The 16,742-nt window shown below is 41.3% G+C and overlaps 1 protein-coding gene across 1 annotated transcript in view; it reads left to right on the forward strand.

Annotated features, from left to right (window-relative positions):
• Window positions 1-419: 419 nt before the first annotated feature.
• The window catches only part of prdm6 (PR domain containing 6), a 69,450-nt gene continuing 53,127 nt past the window's right edge, over window positions 420-16,742 (forward strand). Inside the window, exons 1-4 of the mRNA XM_032578907.1 lie at window positions 420-763; window positions 1,612-2,243; window positions 11,299-11,447; window positions 12,268-12,426. Coding sequence (XP_032434798.1) covers window positions 1,619-2,243; window positions 11,299-11,447; window positions 12,268-12,426 — 933 coding nt within the window. The 5' untranslated portion in view covers window positions 420-763; window positions 1,612-1,618. The remainder of the gene's footprint in view (window positions 764-1,611; window positions 2,244-11,298; window positions 11,448-12,267; window positions 12,427-16,742) is intronic.

Below are 16,742 nucleotides of genomic sequence, written 5' to 3' on the forward strand. Positions count from 1 at the left end.
TGAAAAAGGCAACATTTAAGATGACATATTACATATCTATTACTGCTGATGCAGAGAGAGTTGGAGTCCAGCCGGTTCCGACCCAATTATCTGTTTACGTCGAAGACTCTTTGAATGAACTGACATGAAGAAAAGCAAAAAACAAAAAACAAAAAAAAAACAGGGGAGATGAGGAAGTCAAGCTGTGGGAGTTTTTGGGGAAATGTGGATGGAGAAAAAGAGGACTGAGAAAAATGTGAGAATTGTGAATTTTTTTTTGTTTTTTTTAAAGGAGGCTTAGAGAAACAACATGTGTGTTTTATCGTGAGAGCGAGAGGAAGACAGAGAGAGAGAGAGGGGGGAAGAGAGAGAGGAAGAGAGAGAGGAAGACAGAGAGAGAGAGAGAGAGGAGGAGAGAGAGCGAGAGGAGGAGCGGGTCGAGCAGTTTGGGCTGCGGAGACGCGCTGGACGCAGCGGACTGTCCCGGCTGGTTCTCTGCAGCCTGGAGGTGGAGAGAAGCTCCCCGCTGACTGGACATCAGCACCCGGTCGGTTCGGAACCGATCCGAGCTTTTTAAACAACTTCCGCTTTAAAAACAAAACCGGAATAAACCAGGAAGATCAGCGGAGACTCCCCGCGTCTTCACCCCGCCGACAGCTGCCTCTGCCGGGACGCGCTCGGAGCGGCGCACCGCTGGTCTCCGCTGGACCCAAACGGATCTTCAGTTCATTTGTTCAGATGAAACGTTCTCCAGCAGGCTGCTGAACCACTTCAGACAGAGCAGGTGAGCCTTTCCTGGTTTTGGTTTTGTGCGTTTTTGCGCGTAAAATAAAACAACAAAGTTGCAGCGGAAACTAAGATTTACTGCTTAAGAGTTAAATTAATTAAACTTCAACAGACTAAAGATTTTATTCAAAGAATCACCAAATTATATCTAGAAAAGAAAATTATTGGGTCAAAACTGCAAGTCTTTAGAAACGTTTAAAAGCTGCGCAACAGGACAGTTTTTATTATTATTTCTTCTGTTTTAAATAATTTGATTATTTTAATTTGCTAATAAGCAGAGCAGAGATTGCATGGATTTCCTGACACTTTTCACCAATAGGAAATCAATCTCTAAAGCTAATGTCCTTTGAATTGCTCTGTTTCCTTTAAATAAAAGCGCACAGTGCGCAAGAGGTAATGATCCAATTTACAGTTAAAGCAAATCAAAAACAGCAAAAGAAAACTTGAACCAAAACTAAACAGAATCTCCAGAAAACCTGGTAATTATATGGATAAATGGTTTTAAGTTTCTAAGCATAAAGGAAGTGATTGTTGGTGGAAATTATTATGTTTTATTTAGAAAAACTTAAATGTTTTTCTAAATTCATCCTATAAACTAAATCACTGATTCATCTACATTTATATAAATGTATACAGCTGTCATAACGTTATTTTTTATAATTGTCCCGAAGAATAACTGATCAGACATCAGTAGAGAAAATAAATCTCAGTTCAAAGTGAACTCTTTTCTGACTGAAGTCGGAGTGACTGTAGAGAACCGGTTCTTTTTGTTTTTCCTGGACTCCTGATGAATCGGGTTGGTTTTGTGACCTGTCTGTGTTTAATGTCGCCCTCTGACCCCCGCAGTGCCGCCATGCTGAAGCCGGGTGACCCCAGCGGTTCGGCCTTCCTCAAGGTGGACCCGTCCTACCTGCAGCACTGGCAGCAGCTCTTCCCGCAGGCCCAGCTCAAGGCTCCGCTGGCCCCGCCACCGCCTCCACCTGCGCCTCCACCAGACCGCCTCTCCATCGCCGTGGACGCCCTGCGCCCGTCCCGCCTGCACGCGCACCTCCTGGCCTGCACATCCTCTTCCTCATCTTCCTCCACCTCCTCCTCCGCAGCTCCTTCCTCCTCCTCCTCCATCTCCGCCCCCGCAGGCCTCGCTCAGCTGCCCGTCCCGCAGCAGATCGCGCTCTTCGGGCAGGCGCTGGCCCCGGCGCCGGGGGCCGCGGCGGACCTGGTGGTGGTGGTCCCCCCGGACAACCAGCAGGGCCACAACCCGGCGGCGGAGCTCCTCCAGCAGGCCAAGGAGCAGCGGTGCGCGGCGGTCGGGGTGGTGTCGTCCAGCGTGAAGAGCGGCGGCGGCGGCGCGGAGGAGAGCGGGAAGGCTGCGGGGGGGCGATGCAAGCTGACCTCCGAGGAGCTGGACTACTACCTGTACGGCCAGCAGAGGATGGAGATCATCCCGCTGAGCAACCACACCGGGGAGCTCAACAACCGTACGTCACACACACACACACTCACACACACTCACACACACAGAGAGATGTTTCCGCGCTCTGCAGACATCCACCCATCAGTCTGTGACCTTTAACCTCTCCGGGTTTAGATCTTCTTTGATCTGTTATCTCGACATGAAAACATCCAGCAGCATAAAAAGCTCAAGAGTTTTTCTACATTGAAATCATTTTGCATATTTATATTGAGTTGATTTAATCATTTAAAAATATGAAGCATAATGTTTCAATCAGCAGCATGGCAGTTCAAAGTGCTTTACATCATTTTATAGTTTTTCATTTAAAGCTTTATTCTATTTTTTCTGTCATATTTCTAAACAAAATCTGAAATTTCACATTTTCTTTGACTAAAACCAGAATCAGGTGAAAAATAAACGGAAACTTTGAATTTGAAATGATTTCTCAGGCAGAGGCTGTTGGACAGTAGCTGCAGGAGGAGGAAGAGGAGGAGGAGGAGGAGGAAGGTTGTTGGGGTGTGGAGGGTCAGAGGTCAAAGGCCAGCAGCCCAGCAGGCTCTGAACCTGCAGATTGTCTTTTAAATTACATTTTTTCTCCTGCCGGTTTTCCATGTCTGATTATAATTTGTCGAAATCAAATAAATAAGTTAAATTATTTTTGCTCATCTGAAGAGAAAAAAAACACCAACTAATGTCTATTGTTCTAATTTTCCCATCTTATCATAATTTATTAAAAAACAATCCTTGAGTTTTATCTTTTCTTCAAGCTTCAATCTTTACCTCCTGTGGATGCGCGCGCTCGTGCGCGTGCACCGACATTGACAGCGTCCCTTCATGCGTAAAAACCACTCACACTTCCACGCGCACGCGGCCTGAGACTCTCAGCTCTCGCCGCGGCGTGGGGCGTTCAGCTCGCGCGCTCTTCCGTCACAACGCGCGCCAAGCGGCCCTTTGAAGCGGCCCACGTGTGGGATCAATTTAAAGGCGCGTGTCACAGTCCCCCCGTGGGATCAGTTCATTTCTCGTGAATTGCTCTGTTTCCACAAAACTTCATAATTTATATTTTATGATTTTCCTGAAATGAAAAACGGAAGTTTCTGTTAGAGCGCGCAGATAAATAAAGAAGAAGAAGAAGAAGAAAAGTCACTGAGGATGTGGATGATAAATAATAAAAGTTTAAAATATTATGTATATAAGTTCCAATATTGCAAATAACTGTGTAAAATGTAGATACTTGCTATTTTTCTGCATAAACGTAAGTTTCTGTTAGAATAAATACATTTTAATATTCAGTTAAATGTTTGTTTTTACGTTTTCAATTATTTTGCAAATATTTCAAATTAATTTGTGTCTCAGTCCCGGTTTAATTAGATTTAGTCAGTGCATTTATGCAATATTCAGCGATATGCTGATTCATATTTCTGTGGATGTAATAACTTATCAAGGCCTGTGGCAGGACAATATATATGATCAAATATTTTTAATTAAATATTATTATTAAGGAAGTAATAATTAATCGAAGCGTCATCGATTCCTCGTTAACTGCTCCTTGCTGATGGAGTCTCTAAGCAGACGTAAAATAATTACTAAACATTTTAATAACGAGTTTAATCTGTTAAACTTTTAACCAGTTGGTTTTAGTTTCCGGCTCGGCGCTCGGTTAAAGGGCGACTTCAATGTTTTTATCTGTACGGATTTTACTGAATAATAATAATAATAATAATAATAATAATAATAATAATAATAATAATAATAATAATAATAATAAATTATCTGCTGAGATCGGAGAAATTTCTCTTTTATGGTTTTCATAAATGTTTTTCAAACTCATCATTTATTGAATAAAAAAGTCTCACTAAAAGCCTTTAACAGATTTTATTAGTCGTTTCTTTGACCAGTTTAACTTTAGTTTTCGGTGTGAAAAGTGAAGCATTTTCTGCTCCTTTTTGCCACATTAGCGGCTTTATGAGCCGCGTCAGTCGGACTGGATGGTTTATTCTGATCCGAGAGAAAACCTTCCGGAAGGACCGGAAGCCGGAAGCGCTGATCTCCTGGATCAAAAACCTCCAACATCTTCAGATCATCTCCGCGCCGCTGCCGCATCACCTTCCTCCTCCTCCTCCTCCTCCCGGCTGTCTGCGGGCCTAAAAGCCCCGCCGCCCCTCGCTGTTCATCCCGCGGTGATAAAACGGACCATCAGCAGTAATCTGAGTCAATACGCTCCGGCAGCCCGATGAGGGATGGAGGGACAAGCAGGAATTAATTGCTGTATATAGTTTTGTGTTTGTGGAGGAGAGAGGGGGGAGGAAGAGGAGGAGGAAGAGGAGGAGAGGGGGAGGAAGATCGATCCACCGGCCTGCCGGCCCGCTATTTATCATCCCAACACGGCCGTATGCGGGTCTCTGGGGTGAGTGTGTGTGTGTGTGTGTGCGGGTGTGTGTGTGTGTGTGTGTGTGTGTGTGTGTGTGTGTGGACGGGGGGAGGTATAGATAAAGTCACACACTCACATGTCACTGTCTGACCTCCAATAATAATAATAATAATAATAATAATTCTGGTCACTTTTAGTCTTTAAATGAATCATTTCTGTTTATGTTTGCAGTGATTAGTATCAATATTCATGTATTTGAATTAATAAAACAATCAGATTAAAAGGTTTAAAGTGTTTTAGTTTTGTTTCACTGAGAATAAATATTAAATAATTATAAATATAATTCCTGAAGCATGCAGCAGGATATCAGTTTAAAATTAGTTTTAAAATTCAGTTACATTTTCATCTTAAAATTTTTCAGACATTTTGGAATTTTTCTTTATTTTTTCTTGAACATTCGTAATTTTCACAGGATTTATTGAAAAGCTAATAAATTAATAAATTTCAGCAGGAGAACTTTGTTCTAAAATAAAGTGAGTTCAGTTTTTCCTCTGAATCCTTTAAAGTTGCTCATCTGTTTGTCATCGTTCAGTAAATCTCTGAGTTTTAATGAAGAGAAAAATGATTTGCTTCAGGGGAAAAAATATTTTTAAGTTTAATGAAAACATTAAAGGGTTAATCACAAATTTTACTGCAGCATGGCTTCATTTAGAGGACAAACTGAACTCCAACGGTGACATTTACATTTAAATTTATACTTAAAACGGAACATTTTCCAGTGGCTTGGGTTTGAAACTTTTAATAAAATCTGATTTATTACAAACACACCAGGCCTAAAGAGCCAACTGAAGTAAATGCAACACAAAGACGCCAAACTGTAAATTTAAACAGAAACACATAAATGCTACACCTTAGTGTTTGGGAAGGTATATAAAATAATAATGATAATGAAAAGAAAAGAGTACAATAAAGTTAGAAAGTAAATTAATTTGGAACTTTTTATCCCTGTAAAAAGTCAGAAAGAAAAGGAGTAAAAGCAGAAAAACAGGCAGAATTTGGACTTTTTGTTTGGTAGATTAAACCTGAAACATCTTCAGTGATTTTCTAAGTGAGGTCAGTTTGGTCAGATCCAGTCAGACCAGGGATGAGGAGAAACGGGACGATGAAGAGCAGAAAGCACCTTCAGCTCTTCACACCTCGTTAGCGGCTGAAGCGTTTCGGAGGAAACGCAGCGGGTCCGTCTGCTGCAGGAACCTCATGGGTTCTGTTGGTTCTGTCGGTTCTGTTGGTTCTACAGACGGTCTGTTTGGGTTCATCTTCTTTTGGTTCAGTTTCTTCATCTTTCTTTTTCTCACATTCAGAGTTTCAAACCTAAAAAAGCAAAATTAATATTTAAATTAATGATGAAAGTTGTTTGAAGACAACCTCCAGTATTTTAATTGTTCTTATTACTTATTACAATAAACTAGTTAAATTCATGGTAGTTTTACTTTAAGCAAAATTAATTAACTGAGCAAAAGTTCAGCTTCCAAAAGGAAATAATTTCTGATTTGTTGGCAGCGTTTTGTCTTTTCCAGGCACTTAATGTCATTTTATAGCACAATAAAGTAACTATGTCACTTTCAATTTCTATAAAATGCTGTATATAAAATATGATTTAAAACAAAATTTACTTCCTGATTTAATGTTTTGAAATTGGGCCTCCGTCTCTTTAAAAACTCCTGCTCTTTCTGAAGCTCCGCCTTCAGGACGTCGTCTCAACATGGCTCCTCTATCAGCCCTTTAACAATGTTTCTATCAGCGTTTCACTGAGAAGCAGCTCCTATATTGAGCTCAGTATATGTGCTGTTCCACCAGGTGTTTGCTAATTCCTGCTGGCTAGTCTGAAGGAGCTGAGTGGGGGGGTCACGGTGGAGGGCTGCTTTGTGAGGTGGAAACTCGTTAGCTTGGAAACTGCAGGTCAGAGGAGGAGCTGCACCTCCAAGGCGGGGCTAGGTCCACCCAGGTGTTTTGCAGCTTAATGGTTGCCATGGAGATTAAATGAGTTCTAATACATGCATGAAAGGTAACACACCAGGTGTGTTTCTGATGAGGGAATAACATCATAACATGATGTAAAGCTAAAAAAAAAATCTATGTAATATAATACTGCAACTTTGATTTTACCAATGATTGGAAAGTGTGCAGTGGCGCCCTCCAGAGGTGGCCACGGGGGGCCATGGGCCCCCTGGTAAAAGGCTGGAATGCCTCAAACGGCCACTAGAGGGAGCTTCATCAGATCCTGGCAGAAGCCTCTGACAGTCAGGCAGCATTTGGTGAAGTTTTATGGAGGTCAGACAGAGGTTAACAGCTGGAAATTTGCTGCTGATGTCACATCCTGTATTCTGCACCTTCTAGTGAAGTGGTTACTCCTCGAGAACACTGCACTTCAGAATGGGGGAATAATGACACCTGAAATACAAACAAAAAGCAGAAAACCTAGAATTTAAGGAATATGCTCTTAAGTTTTGCTTTAACTTTATTTTGAAAAATCCAATAGGAAATTATTATTTACATAATGCAGCGTCTGCAGCAGCACAGAGAAGCAGGACAAACCTTCCTGCCTTTCATTCTTGAGCATTTCACTTAAATGTTGCTGAAACGTTACTGAAAATGACTGAAGGATTATTCCCACCTGTTTAATTTGCTTTAATCCAACTGTGTAGAAAGTCCAGTTCTCTTGGGGAAGTGTGAATGTGTAATCAAACTTTGATTCAGACCAAGTGAACTCTGGTCCACCTATAAACCTCAGTACCGGTTCTGTTGACGTGAACTCTGGTTCGGTTTGAATGCATATGTAAACGCTAAGCGGACCAACTGAACGGTCCGCCGGGCTACCAGGTGTGAAAACACCATAAATCTGATGTGAAAATTGTCCAATCAGTGACTGGAATGTCATGAGGACCTCTGTGATCCCGCACATCAGATTTTTACTCAAATCGTAAGTTTAGTTTCTGCTGCTTTACCGGTTCTGACAGGTTCTGTATTCGGTATTAACTGTGTTATTGCATAGATGTGTAATTTATTTCTCTAAAGAGTCAATTTTAACTGAGTTGGGGATTTTTAGCTGTTTTTCAAGCATTTTTCTCTGTGGGCTTAAACTGCTTCTGTCTCACCTTTAACCAATAAAGGCTTTTATTTGTTCAACCTGACTCCTGCTGCCTTTAGCGAGGAGCCCAGAAAGTGTCATCCAGGAGAGTCCGGATCAGATAAATATGTTTGGGCTTAGTGTGTGGCCGCTCTTCATCTAAACTGCAAACAAACACAGATATCATCCATAATCATCATCAGATGATTGGACTGAGGGAGAGTCCAGGAGTTTGTTACTGAACCTCTGGTTTTAATGCTTTAGCTGGCAGCAGGTCAGGAAATGATGCAAAATCTTAGCATGGGAGCCACAGAGCGTGTTGTGAAACCGGCTAATTCTCATTACTACGGTGTAAAATGTTTCAATTAGAGCAACCATTAAAAATCTCTCAACAGCAATCCTGTAAATTAGAAAGTTCCCTCAGATTCCTCTGAGAGTTCTGGGAACAGAGCGACTCAGTCCGTCTGCTGGAGGCGGACCGGAGAACCGAGCCTGAATCACAGATGAACGACCCGTTTCAGCTCTAACCGGGCTCAGCAGAACACCGCACCGTTCAGGACATAAGCTGTGGATGTAATCCTGAGACGGCGTCCGGGACGGAGTGAGGAGGTTTATCTTTAGAAAGAACAGAATAAAATAACAGCTGAACGTCTTCGTAGCTGCTAGCATGTCTTCCAGGTCGGGTTGGACATTTATCATATGGTTTATCATTTATCCTGAAAAATGTCTTATCACGGTGGGGTTGTGATGTGATGCATTTCACTCACTCAGACTGCTTTCATAAGTTCGTAATTATAATTTTCAGCCATTGTTTACATCCTGATTTATCACTTCTGTCTTCTTCTGGTGCAGAATTAGGATTCATGTCTCACAACAATGACGTAAAAGTCAGACTAAATGCGAAACGACTGTTCAGGCTGCAGACGCTTCGAAAACAATCACATACGAGTTTGATTTAGTTCCACATTTGGAAATGGCACATATTGGATATCAGTACTGGGTCACTGCTGTGAAAAAGTCTGATTTGGGTCCCAGTCAAATCTGTGACTCTGTGTTTTGTTGTTTTTATGAGTCATTTCTTGTCCTGAATTATTTTTTTAGGTTTTTTTGTTTCAAATCTAACTGGTCACTGTGGTCCTGATTTTCTTCTGCAGTTCATCCTTTTACTTCCTGGAGAATCTGAAACCCGTTCCTGAGGGTTCTGTGTATCTTGAACTTTCTGATGATCCATAAATCTATTTTTTCAGCTGAAACACTTTTAGCAGCAGCTTTCTGTCATTTTGATGTCATGATGGTTGCATGATTCTTTGCTAGCATAAGAGGAAAATGGTTTAGAACAGGTTTTGGAGCAACCAGGCTGATAATTGTACCAGTGGATGATTTCATCTGCACTCCTTTATAGATTTTTACAGTTTTTTCATAGCACTACGAAACCTTTTTGTAATGAACTTACTAAAACAGAAAGTATTTAAAACACAGCTACCATATCCCTGCAAAGCTTCTGGCCATTAAATGATTTTGTCAGTTTTCTTCCACTCATATGGAAACATTTCGAGTACTCACGCAAATGTCTCCACTTTAGGTGAATCCCAGATTTCTGTCCTTAAAATCAAAACAATAACAAACAAAAAAACCGTCATTAAAAGAAACACATGGAGAATTTTTCCCATTTACTCAGCCATGAACCAGAGCTGCACTTTGCGGTTAATAAATGACTTTAATATGATTTAATTAACTTCCATTCATCATGGTGTAAAAGCAGCTGCCAGTCTATCAAATGGAAAATGTTTTCATTTTGGGAAAGTCAGAAAAAACAACATTCACATCCTGTTTCTCTCAGCCTTTGTGGGAGTTTTCTGTCCAGATAATCATCTCTCATTATGTTGCTACAGTCAATTAGCATCCATTACTGTCAGACTGCATCTGTAAGTAAATGTTGACACTCACTAACTCCAGGCAATAAGCTGCGCGCTACATTAGCGTAGAAAAACACCACAGAGGACTTTTTCCCCTCATTTGGACTTTATTGTGGAAACAGGATCCTTTTTTCATCAGTTTCAGTTTTTCACACAGTCAGGAACAAAATAATTCCCGTGGAGCGTTTTAAAAAAAGGTTTTAAAGTAGACTGGGCCAAGCTGTAGACTTGCCTGTAGATTATTATACGGCCTGGAGACTGAAAACTGAAGAAAATCAGGTTTTTAAAGAAGGTGAGTGAAAAACACACAAGGAAAATCTAATACTGAACAAAATATCAAACAATGCTAACTTAAAAAAAAGAAGAAAAAAAACTACCAAACACATTATTAAATGAAAAGCCAGGCTAATACATAACTGAAATATGTCAACAGGCAAAAAAAGGCCAAAGCAAATAATTTTTTTTCTTTTGAGTTCTCTCGCAATAATGTACTGATCAGTTCATGTGGCATAAATGAATACTGAAAGTCATTCTTACAGTGGCCATAGTACTTTCTGCTATAATATAAAGCTTTGTAAGGTTTATCCATGTTTGTGAGATATCTGAAGTTTTATTTCTTCTTTTGGATAGAAATGCAAAACAGGCCAAACATGCTTTCCATTTCTTTCCATCTCTCCTAAGATGTAAACAAACTTTCTGTAAGAAGAAAAGAAAGAAAATATATATCCAAACTATCTGAACCATTTCTGCGTTATTTTCACGGGGTAATAAAGTCATTTCTGACCGTTTTGAATGTTTTCTTTGTGTTGACAGTCTGAATGGTTAATAAAGGACCGTTTGTGCAGTTCCATCTCAACCTCACACAAACAAACATAAACATGCAGTAAATAAATTGATTTTCAATCAGATTTTGCACCAAAGACTTAAGAATTTGTAAGTTTTGCGAGGGAACGCAAAATATTTTCCCCCCATGTCCCAAAGAGGCCTCCGTACTCACCTTCTGTTTCAGTTGGTTTCTGACAAAAGCAGACGCTGGTAAGTTATTTAGAAATGTTGTAAATTGTTTATGTTGTTTTATTTATTTATTTTTGCTTTAGTGTTTCTGACTGTGCGAGGTTTTTGAGGGATAAGAATAAACTTTGAAGGATTTGCTTCCATTTATAGTTGAGCTTGCTAGCGTTAGCAGCTCTAAGCTAACGGTTTCTTCCAGAAATTTCTGGAGTTATCTTCAGGCGTAGCATAACATAGCATTTCACAAAACCTTAATGAGGAACAAATACATCTAAATAAAACTGGAAATAGTTTGAAATAGTAATAATCTGTCGACTCTGAAAATGATCAGCATTCTGGAGCTGAGCTTTAAAATTTCGAGCACTAAATTAGCAACAAGTGTCTGGCTGTATCTGGTGAACAGGAAGTTAGCAGGTGTCAGTTTTTAGTTTTTAACTGAACAGGACATTTTAAAGCAATTTTTAAATAGTTGATAAACAAGTTTATATCTGACTTAGATGCCGGAGAAGATCAGATCTGCTGTAAATACTGCATAATTGAGTAATGTGTTGGTGACTAATCACAGTTGTGTAATTCAAACTAAATAAATCAAGTGTCACTCGGAAACAAGAGAGAGCGCACAGTTCAACTTGGTAAAATCCTTGTTTCTCTGCAGGTTGCGACATGTGTGCAGATAACAGGAACGGTGAGTGTCCGATGCACGGCCCTCTTCACTCGCTGCGCCGCCTGGTGGGCACCAGCAGCACTGCAGCGCCTGTTCCTCTGCCGGACGTCCCTGATTGGCTGAGGGATCTGCCCAGAGAGGTGACGTCTACATACCTGTCTGTCGTCTGAAATGTGAATGTGAAATATTTATGTTTGTTTGGATGAAGTCTTGAGACTCAAACATAAAGACAAATTTAATATTTTCAGGTTACAAATTTAGTGTCTTGCTAAGCCTGTAATCTACTGATCAAATAAAATTTTTACTGTGCTTTATGAGTTCTTTAACATACACAAATGTAAATGATCAGATAACATCTGAATTGGACCTGTCACAATAAATCATTTAATAATGATAAATTAAAATGAGCTCAATAAATTTCCATGATTAATTGTTATTCTCTTCCTACCAAAAACTGAATAACAAAGTCTTCAATCTGCTCTGTTTTGAAGGACAATTTTATTTACAGAGACTTTATAATTAATTTTATTTGTTGCTTTGTTCATTTATCTTGGATATTTAAAATGTCTTCCAGTTCCAGTGTTAAATGTTTGTCAGAATTTAAAGTTTATTGATCTGTGAGAATGTGTTCTGGCATTATTAGGTGATTACCATTATGTTATTGAAAATGGTCTCTAAACAATAATATTATCGTTTATCGCAGTAAATTCTGGGAGGATTTATCATCCAGAAAAAAATTGTTATTGTGACAAACCTAATCTGAGAACAAAATAAAACCAAAATAACAAGAAGATGAATAAAGTTAAGAATAAGAATAAAGCATGATTATATGATGAAACATAAACATTTCTCAGTGAAACTCAGTTTATCTCCATCATCCTTTCTGCTGCATTATTTTTAAGCTGTGGATCAAAGAGCCAGACTGCAGAGTTTTAATTAGCTGCTCCTCGTTAACTGCAGGTGTGTCTCTGCACCAGTACGGTTCCCGGTCTGGGTTATGGGATCTGTGCCGCCCAGAGGATCCCGCAGGGAACCTGGATCGGGCCGTTCCAGGGCGTCCCCCTCCTGGTGGACAGACTGCACTCCGGGGCCGTCAGGAACACCAGACACCTGTGGGAGGTGAGTTCATCCCAACGCCTCAGAGTGACGACAGAAACTCTGGATCAGGTCAAACTGAGATGATGCTGAAGAAAATCTGCACTGTTCTAAAGATCGATGCCAGAGGTGGACAGAGAACCCAAAAACTGCAGTCATGTTAGAGTGGCACAACCTAGACTTGATTTTACTCAGGGAAAAGTAAAAAGTATCTGTCTAGAAAATTACCCAAGTAAGAGTAGAATATATTTTGATAAAAAGTCTACTGAAGTACTGAATAACTGATCAAATTATCAATCATTTAATTTTTAAAAATGACATCATCAGATGGACTAAAGTATAAAGTTCAGTGGAAATTTTTGGTATTTTAAGGTTGAAAATTGCAGTAAATCATCAAAGTAACAAAAAATAACAAAATCAGGCAAAATAAAATTTTTCCAAAGCAGTTTCTTTCAATTTCAGTTTCTTTCATAATTAAATTAGTAAAAATACTCTAAGTATATTTTTTCAAAAAAGTCACTCAAGTAAATGTAATGGAGTAAATGTAACTAGTTACTACCCAGTTCTGATGGCTGTAATACATATTTACATGTGATCTGAGCGAAGCTTACTTGACCTCAAACATCCATCATTAAACTTTTTGATCTTAACTATTTTGCCTCGTCATAGAGCTGATAAATGTAATCATTTAATAGATTTTTAAAGTTCAGACTGGATGTGAGGGATGCATGTCTGTGTTAGCAGTGAGGTGTCATGGCCGCCGTCATGTCACCTCTCAGAGCATTGATCAGAGCAGATTGTATTTACATACAGTGGCAGGAGAAAGTCAATGTGGCCGTTAGAAACAGCTGCATTAGCAAGAGACAGCAGGGCGGCACTGAGGCATGCTGGGAGACGGACACAGAGACGGATGAGTCCCCGGTGACTGAGCCGCTAAAGGTCAGCCAGACGCTGCCGACCGGACATCAGTCTCTCTGCTGCTGAACGGTGGAGGGGATCCTGCAGGAGGTCAGAGGTCAGCGGAACCAAGGGGACACAATGGCCGAGTCTAGCAGCAGAAAACAGAATCTAAACATCGAGGAGGAAAAGGTTTATTAATGATATTTTTAATCTAATGAGGAGCTGTCGGTCGCAAACAGGATTTATTTCCATTTCTTTAGTTGAAATTATGAAAAATCTGAAAGATAAAGAGCAGATTTTAGCTCAAAGAACTGTTGGCTGAAAACCTGGCATCAGAAACCAGCTGAGTAATCTGATCCTTCCTCATGTTCTTCCTTTTCTTAAAGACTCGACTTTCAGATCCGTTCATCTTCTGAAGATCGATTTTTAGGCCTGAAGTCGTCTAGGCAGAAAATGGATTTTGTCTGGAAAAGTATGGAAGTTTGGAAATGTGCAGTGACCGTTTCCCTGGACTGAAGTGTTGAGTGACTGAAGTCCTGTATGGAAACATTTTAAAGAACAAAATGATGCCACTTATTATCTAATAAATTCTGTCAGTAAATTTTTTTTGGCACAGTTTATTTGGACCCAGAGCGTTTATTTTGGATCCTGTTTGGCCCTCAAACCAGCCTTTGGATCTCGTCGGCCCTGGAGAAACGCTGATCCGATAATCTGCCTCTAACCGTTGCCACGGTATCGGCTGCCAGGCTGCAACCGGTCATTAGGTCTATCGATGAAGAAACGGTGCACACAGATCTCATTAAAACCAGCGGCTGCTAAACGCTCTTATTGACGCCCCCCAAAACAGGAAGTGATGTCTGTCCTATAGCCAATCAGGGAGCTCGTGTCATGTTGTCTATGGCATTCAGGAAGGGCCAGCTTTAATTGAGATACTTGCCGTTACGTTTGGATGCAGGAGTACAGGATTTTCTGGTGCTGCAGTATTTTACGACGAGATAAATTGATCTCCTTCCAGGAAGAGTTACGGAGGAATAATCCTGCGTCGCTCTGACCCGAGGCGCCGCGACCAGCGCTCCGTTTCACTCCGGCGATTACACTTCAACTCTGAGTAAACAGACAAATGAGATTCTTCTATAAAAAAGAGACTAAACGTTGAAGAGGAAGGGCTTATTTCAGGTTTAGGTTAGTGAACAGATAAATACACCTTACATAGTGATTGATTATAATTAATAGATGTGTTATTTCAAAGTTTGAAGCTTGAGCTTCAGTTGCATAAATACATTTGAGATAAACTATTGAGGTTTTTTCAAAGTAAGACATTTTTTTATGATGTCAATAAATGTTAAATAGGAAACAAATAAGATCCATACAAACAAAGATGGAAAAAGAAAAAGGGAAGAGAGAAACTCTATAAGGTAAAGTGAACTAAAAGGATTTATAAAACGACAAAAAGGTCAAAGGAGGGAAAATAAAATTATTCAAAGATGAGAAGAAAGTGTTGAGTTAAAGAGGAAAAAGAAGAAAATAACAGAAGTAAAGAGATAATGTGAGAACAGTTGTAGAACAGCATCGCTGGTAGTAGCAGCGTGGCGATGCAGCGTGGCGATGCAGCATGGTGGTGGCAGCATGGTGGTGGCAGCGTGGCGATGCAGCATGGTGGTGGCAGCGTGGCGATGCAGGGTGGCGATGCAGCATGGTGGTGGCAGCGTGGCGATGCAGGGTGGCGATGCAGCGTGGCGATGCAGCGTGGCGATGCAGCGTGGCGATGCAGCGTGGCGATGCAGCGTGGCGATGCAGCGTGGCGATGCAGCGTGGCGATGCAGCGTGGCGATGGGAGTGTGGCGATGCAGCGTGGCGGTGGCAGCGTGGCGATGCAGCGTGGCAATGCAGCGTGGCGGTGGCAGCGTGGCGATGCAGCGTGGTGATGCAGTGTGGTGATGCAGCGTGGTGATGCAGTGTGGTGATGCAGCATGGTGGTGGTGGCGTGGTGGTGGCAGCGTGGCGGTGGGAGCGTGGCGGTCGCGGTGGTAGTGTGGTGGTGGCAGCGTGGCGGTGGCAGCGTGGCGATGCAGCATGGTGGTGGTGGTGGTGTGGTGGTGGCAGTGGGGCGGTGGGAGTGTGGTGGTGGTGGTGGTGGCAGTGGGGCGGTGGGAGCGTGGCGGTTCAGTGGTGCAGATCACTTCAGGTTCAGAACGATGTATCAGTGGGATTCACTGAAACAAACTGCAGAGACTGTTGAGTCACTGCTGGAAGTCCACATTTCCATAGCGGAAAGTAAATGACTGAGTTACAGTTAAATTATTATTTTTTATTTCTGCAGCCTTGTCTGAGTTCCTGTCAGATAAAAGTCCAAACATCTAAAAACTCACACAGATAAGAAAACTTTTCTGAAAAAATGAGACGTTTGTTCTCTGCTACAGTTGATGTGATAAAGGATCGGGTGTGTATCAGAGAGAGTGAAGCTTTCAGACGGACGGTTTGTGCTGATTGGCCGGGCCGGGCCGGGCCTCGCGGCGGGATCGTTCGGGCCGGTTCTGATTGAAAAGAATGTGCAGTAAAAACAGGAGAAACGCTTGGATGCTCGCGGCTCTGACCTCCCCGCTGGCTTTTACACACTTTTTCTTTTGGAGACATCAGAGGCCCAACTGTTGGAGCAGAGTTAGAAAAAACAAGAGACCAACATCTAAACTTCAGAACAGCTTCAGGCAAAATATTTGGCCAGTGTGGGACGCTGGTGGGACACTGGAGGACGGAGAAAAATCCAAAACGCCGGTTGGCAGGTTGGCTTTATTCTTCATGGTAAAGTATTTCCTTTGTGTGTGTGTGTTTGTCAGTCCGTCCATCATGGTGTTGCTGCAGATTTCCCCCTGACTCCGTTTGCAGCGGTTTGTGGTTCCAGCGTTCGCCTCGGCGCTGCTATGCTTTCTGATTGATGTCATCATTTTATGTTTGTTCTCTGGGTTTTATTAAAGGCTCCCATCGCCTTTGACATCATCGCTCTGTTTACAGAATCATAAATGGTTTCTGTCAAACATTAGATGGTTTTCTACATGCTTAGATTTCAGTGAGGCAAACGTGTTTTTATCACAATGATGATATGAGGAATCTGCAGCTATTAATGTTCCTCTGCTTATTGTTCTTTGATGGGAACTTGTGTTTCCTGCAGAAGTTCAGACGTTTTCTGGTGAAGTTTCCAGAAACTCAACCACTATTTTCCTCCTTTTCTATTCTTCCTGTGAAAAGCTGCATCTGTTTGTGTTGCATCATGCTTTCACACTTACGCTGATAGTATCTAGTTTAAATAATGGAGCCCAGATATTAAAGTACATGACAGAGAAAGGATGGAGTGTTTTTCATGGCTGATTATGTCATTGCATTCTTGAACTGTAATTTCACAGCCGTGTTTTTCTAACACCGTCTGTTTCTGCTTGTGTATGATT

This window comes from Xiphophorus hellerii, chromosome 12, assembly GCF_003331165.1.
Source record: "Xiphophorus hellerii strain 12219 chromosome 12, Xiphophorus_hellerii-4.1, whole genome shotgun sequence".
Taxonomy (NCBI): Eukaryota; Metazoa; Chordata; class Actinopteri; order Cyprinodontiformes; family Poeciliidae; genus Xiphophorus; species Xiphophorus hellerii.